This window comes from Pinus tabuliformis, chromosome 2_1 (assembly GCF_031772625.1).
Source record: "Pinus tabuliformis cultivar Carrire ecotype Pingquan chromosome 2_1, CPIR1, whole genome shotgun sequence".
Taxonomy (NCBI): domain Eukaryota; kingdom Viridiplantae; phylum Streptophyta; class Pinopsida; order Pinales; family Pinaceae; genus Pinus; species Pinus tabuliformis.
In genome coordinates, this window is record NC_142299.1 from 987,486,218 (window position 1) to 987,492,574 (window position 6,357).

Below are 6,357 nucleotides of genomic sequence, written 5' to 3' on the forward strand. Positions count from 1 at the left end.
TCCCCTATGTTTCCCTTTCCACACAAGCATTTGGATCCAAGATTAAAGTACCTAGGCTTTTGTCTCAAACCAAACAATTATAGATTCATGGACTGGTTGTGGTCGTATAACAAGATCAAGGCACACATTACGTTGTGGGTTAATAGACTTATGACTAGAGGTGGTAGATTAACCTTTTTAAAAGCACACATCGAAAGTATCCATGATATTTATGACTATTGCCTTCGTTCTCACAAGAATACTAAACAAAATTTGAAAGCTAAGTTTTCACTTTTTGCAGTTTGAACCATTCCAGTATGGAGCAAACCACTAGTCAAATGGAGTCGCATTTCCTACCCTAAGAACTTAGCTAGGTGGTTGGGGTTTAAAAAACATTTATCTCTTTGGGAAGTTTATAGCAACTCACAACCTTTGTAGGATCGCATGCAATGTCTCCCTTTGGAGACCGATTTGTGCAATCTATCGATTGAGCACTAGTATAGGAAACCTAGGAAGCAAGTTAAAGGATAAATTGTTTGGAGAGCTCTAGTTGTTGCCTTTCCTCTAATTTTTAATTGGGCAGTGTGGCATGTAGGGAATGGGAAGAAGGTAAGGTTGGGGGAAAATCCATGGTCAAGGATTGGTGATGAAATTCTCCTTTCTCTCCCTCCCCCACCCTTATTGATTTCCTTCATCATAATGGAAATTTCTTTTTGGAAAATGTCAAATCATGTTCTTCTCATCCATGGGGAATAGAAGGGTGGATCTCTCATTCTAACCTCACTTTATTGGCCCCAAAAAGCAACAAAAAGGGATACTTACATAAACTTATTGGTTTCAAAATTCTTTCATCTATAGGATGACCTCAAGGATTCTATAGTTTTGATGGATTCATCTATCGAAGGTTCACACCCACTTAAATGCAAAATCAATATGTGGTTGGAACTTAATAACGACTTCTACCTTGGGAAGTCTATTTGAAAAGGGGATGGATTGGGCCTAATAAATGTATGTTATTCAATTATGTTAGTAAGCTCATGCCTTTTTATTTCTTACCCTTACACAATGCAATTCCTCAAGTTGGTTGAGGTGGAGTTGCAGCTACATATTGAAGGTTCAAAATAAAAATTGGAAGGTTGTATGCATGACTAGATGATGAATTTCTTCATTAAGTTGTACGATGCTCTACCATGTTTTATAGTATATGGAATCTGGTGGACCCATAACTCCTATATATTCTAATCAATAGATATTATGGATGCAATTTCAATAGGATTGATCATCAATTTATGGAATGAGTTCAGGTTTTCCCCAAGACAATTCAAGCACATACATCCTTAACTAGGGCATTCTGTGGGGTTTTCTCGATGGAGCATCCCAAAGCCATCCCCCCTTCTGCAGTGTAGGTGTTGTGTTGTATCTAAACTAGAGCCATGTGATCCATATCCAATATTTTTCAGGTCATGGTTCAAATAGCATATCAGAATTCACTATGCTCAAATGTCTCTTTTATATTTCCTCATTAAAAGGCATAAAAAAGCTACATGTGATGGGTAACTCAAAACTAATCATCGACTAGGAAAAGAAGAATATTCTTGTAGAAAACATCTTCATTCATCCTCTACTTTTGGATATATAGGGAGTTTTAACCTCTTATGAATGGATCTCTTTCAATCACATACTCAGCAAATTAAATTCTAATGCTAATTAATTGTTGAAAGAAGTTCTCTCTATGCTAGTTAGTTCCTTTGGCATCTTCGAGCAGGAAGACGGAATCGAGCAAGAGTTTATGAACTTTTTTTCTTAATTTATTTCTTACTGGTTTGATCAAGTTTTTCATGTCTTTATAAAAAAAAAAATTGTAACAAGGGATCTAAGTTTTTTATGAGTAAACTTATGTTGATGCTTGCCTAGTCAAATGCATATAAGCTCTGTACAACATCTCTATTTTCAAATAAACTAAAAAGTTTTGTATAGCATATTTATTTTGTAGTAGTCTACTAAAAAAGTTTGTATAATATCTCACAATGATGAGAACAGTTCTATTCGCAAGTATTTTTCCTTAGAAAACCCCCAGTGGGATGTAATATGTATTTTCAACTTCTTTTTTTGTAAGCTTGGTAGGTCCTTCCATTTTCATTAATATAAAAGCAATTTACATCCACATAACACATAGTTAGGTGACCTTAACTTGCCTTGAGGGAAACCAAGTCTGTTGACCACCTAATAGCATGATATGCCATCCAATAAAAAAAAAAAATAAGTCTTTCTAACCAATCTAGATAAGTCTAAATGTCTTTGCCTTGCCTAAATATTACATGCCTAAAAACAAAATGAGCACTATTCTAAAAATTAAAAGCTTCCCGCATACAAAAAGAGAAATGAAACTGAGAGACCAGCAAGTAGACTACTCTACTCCATCGGTAGACGCAGACTCCGATGGAGCCATGTCCTTAGCATTAGAACCCGGGAACTATGTTTGTGAGAGAATGCAAGGGAGGTGTTCTTTTATTCGTCGAAGGCGGTCATCCTACTTTTGCATCTGAAACTGGAGCTTCTAAAATTCATGGTTATAGTTGGGAAAGTCCTACGTCGCTGCTACCATGCCCACAGAGACCTGCTCCAAATCCTTTCCCAAGATACTCTTCATGGACCAGTGCAAGAACAAGGTTTGTTTGAATTGATTGATGTGATCACAAGTGTGCCCTAGATCCATCACCATAGCCCACCAGTCCTCCACCTCAATTTCCATCGAGCCAGCCTGACGGTTCAAGTTTGCTTCCCATTCCTCAATTAGTTGTCATATTTCCTCACTCGTTCATTCATGATAAGTGGTAGTTGGATCATTTATGATGTTGGCAAATGGTTTACGACGCCTCGATTTTCCTACAGAGGAGCTGGGATGCCCTGTCGACGCGGTCCCCCTGGTTCTTCTACCTCAGCCCCTAGGGGATGGGCTTTGAGCCTTTGCAATCATCGTCCGAGCCATTTCCACGTGCTTACAGTTTTTAATGGAGGAAATGGTAAGCCTCATTGCTTATACATGTGGTAGACAAAGCCCAGAAGCTCCTAGCTTCCAGGTGCCACTACCGCCCCGCACACTTGCCAAGGGAGAAGCATGAAACCATAATTTCAAATAAAGAGCCTGAGAGACATCCTCCCTTCTCTTCCATTTCATACCATCCTTACCGACCAATCCAAATAGAGATACAACCACCGCAACCTAGAGCCCGTTAACATAACAGTCAAAAAAGGGTATGGAGAAAACACTAAAGATTATACCATAAGAATAAACATAGTACCCACACCATCGTAGAGCCACAGATATACGGAAGAAGACTCCCACAGGGGCAGAGGCCATGGAACAATGTGGTAACAATTTAGCTCCAGAATAAATAGAGAAAAATCCCCTACCCATCGCTAGAAAATTTGGAAAGACAAAACCTAGGGGCGGAACTATAAACTACCCATCCTGAAGTCCCATCAATGTCGGTTCGAGCCAGCAGGAAATCCCAGGGGTTGACCGTAGAGACAAAAGCCCCATATAATCCCATCCTGGATAAAAGAATCCCAAACAGAACAGACACAAAGACCATGTCGGGCAGATGGACGTGTTGCAATGGGAAAGCCACATGCATGCAGAGGCATGGAGCCTATATTTCTCAGAAACCCCGGTAATTCAAAACCATACAATCCCAATTCCATTAAGCAGATAAGTCATTGCATGGAAGAGAGAAAATAATGGTGAATCACATACCAATTTACCCTAGCAGGGAGAAGACTAGCCTGCCACCTCACCTGAATTCGCGTCGTTCCACAGAGCTTGGCACCACCCTTCCACTCTCCTCTACCATTAACCAAACACTTACCAACTTCTCTCTCAAAGCGCCTAACAAAATGCCAGAAACAAAAATCAATACCATTGTCACCTCCTATAGGAGTATTAACAACATGCATGCATTGAGCCACTGCACCAAATACCTCAAGCATGTGGAGGGTAGTGGGTTTGTACCCCAAGGCCATCTTCATTAATTTGTCATATTGGAAATGTCATCTAACTCGTACCCTGATTGGGGGATCTATTCAGAGATCTGGAGGCTCTATAAATTGTGTCTCTTGTCTTGTTTTAGGATCTCTTCCATGGAGTTAAACCTACCTTCCGGGGATTGAGTAGGCCAAGTCATCTCCAAAGGTTCATTTCGATGTGAACAGCCCCAATTTGCTAGGAAATACGATGCTCTATTTCTAATGTATATTCAAGTTTTTGCATATAAAGATTTTTTTTCTTTTGAAAAAGGTAAAGTAGAAAAGTGGCGCGGTGGACTCTATGTATTTTGCAAGTCATATTAGCATATCATGAGTAACATAGTGGTTATGTTGCTAGTATGGGAAGTTTTAAGTTAATCTAATATTAGCTTCCAGCATATTTCTAAATGTATTATAATCTCTCTCTCTCAAAAAAGAATACACATCGCAATAATGTTATCAACTTCACGAGAACTTTACTAAGTTCTCTTTTTTTGGAGGTTGCATCAAATCTTGATTTTCATGTTGGTTTTGAAAAGTGATGAGGCAACATCACCTTTTTTAATTTTAGGGTTAAAATTTCAAAAAAAAAAAAAAAAAATATCCATGTAATTAAAAACCAATTATTATGATTACAAAATGAAAAAGTGGTGATGCAACATCACTATCTCTTTTCCGGGTGGCGTCTCATTAAGATGGAAAACCTCTGGACAAAAATGGTTAAAAGGAAATACATAGATCCAACCCCTCTGGAAGAATGGATCAGGAACCCAGTCAAGACCCAAAAGAACATTTCTGCTATATGGAAAGCTACTTTGGAGTCCTTCAAGGTGATCGAGCAAGGTCTAGCTTGGAAGATTGGGAGCGGTGAAAAGGTAAAGATCGGGAAGGATCCCTGGGTCGGTTGCAATGGAGACTATGCCCTCTCCCCGGGCTTGATTCAGCAGTTAGAAGAAAAAGGACTCCTTTTCTTAAGCCAAGTGGAGAAACCAGGCTCTTCATCCATCTGGGCCCAAGCTTGGAAGAATGGAGAAGACTTGGAATTGGAGCAAAGATGGTGGAACGAATGGAGAGTTTATACCCAAGAGCTCTTCAAATCCAATGTCAGGCTGAGTGACAGACATGATGAATTAATTTGGGCACATGCAGATTCTGGGTTTTATGCTCCAAAGAACGGCTATAACTTCCTTATGTCAAGGAAAGGTTGGGGAGAGCCAGAATGGTGGTCGAAACAGCTTTGGAAACTCAAGAGCCCTCCAAAGTCAAAAATCCTGTTCTGGTGCATTTTATTAAGTAAAATTCCTACTTGGGACATCCTGCAGTCCAGATTCATGCATGGGCCTGGGAGATGCACCTTATGTAAATCAGAAGCAGAATACATAACACATCTTTTCCTAAAGTGCCCAGAAACTCTTAAGATATGGAGCGAGGCAGGAAATATTCTGAACAAAAAGCTCGAATGGGAAGGAAATAGTATGCAAGAAGCTTGGCAGAAGTGGTGGCATTCACATCCACATGGGAACATGCGCAACCTTCCTCTCATCATCAACTGGGGAGTTTGGATAGCCAGGAACAAGAGCATCTTCCAGGACAAGGAAACCCCGTTGTTATCACAGCCATTCAGAGCTCTGCCATCTTTTCCAGTATCCCCGAACCCAAGGTAGTTCACTCCCAAAGGAATGCTCCAGAAGTGTAGTATGATGAAGGAATCCCTCGGGCTTTTTTCGACGGGGCATCCCAAAACAACATAGCAGGAGCTAGCCTTGTCATCCAAGAAACTCCAACGCACATTCTCAAAGCCTCTGTGGGACTAGGAACAGGCTCCAATAACCTTGCAGAACTGCTTGCACTAAAGCTCCTTATTTGCTGGCTCATCCAAAGGCACACCCTCACAATTCAAATTTTCGGGGATTCCCAAAATGTGATCAGATGGGTAAACAGTCAAAGTTCATGCAGAAACCAGGTCTTAAAACAAATCTTGGGAGAAATACAGAGACTAAAATCCTTTTTTAATGTTTTCTCACTATGTCATATTTTCAGGGAAAGGAATGACACAGCGGATAAACTTTCTAAAGACGGTCTACAACAAATTTTGGGCAGCTGGAAAATAGAAGAAGATGATCAATGCCAAATCAGAAGATCGGATCAGCCGCCCTACAATCAAATGCTCTGATTCTATGACAGAAAATTTTGTTTTCTATTTATCATATACATATTAAAACTCTACAGCTTTGCTTTTTCGGCTTGTACAAGCTCTCGGCTATGGTGACGGGTTGTTTTCCTCTATGATGAGGAGACCCGTGGTTTGACGGTATCCATTTTTGACAAGTGTTTTTGGTTTTTTGTTTAAGT

General features: G+C 39.9%; 1 protein-coding gene across 1 annotated transcript; it reads left to right on the forward strand.

Annotated features, from left to right (window-relative positions):
* The first annotated feature begins 4,721 nt into the window (after positions 1 to 4,721).
* LOC149203939 (uncharacterized) lies at positions 4,722 to 5,669 on the forward strand. Its single transcript, XM_089402031.1, has one exon. The coding sequence runs from the start codon at positions 4,722 to 4,724 to the stop codon at positions 5,667 to 5,669; it is 948 nt and encodes a 315-aa protein (XP_089258157.1).
* The last annotated feature ends 688 nt before the right edge of the window (positions 5,670 to 6,357 follow it).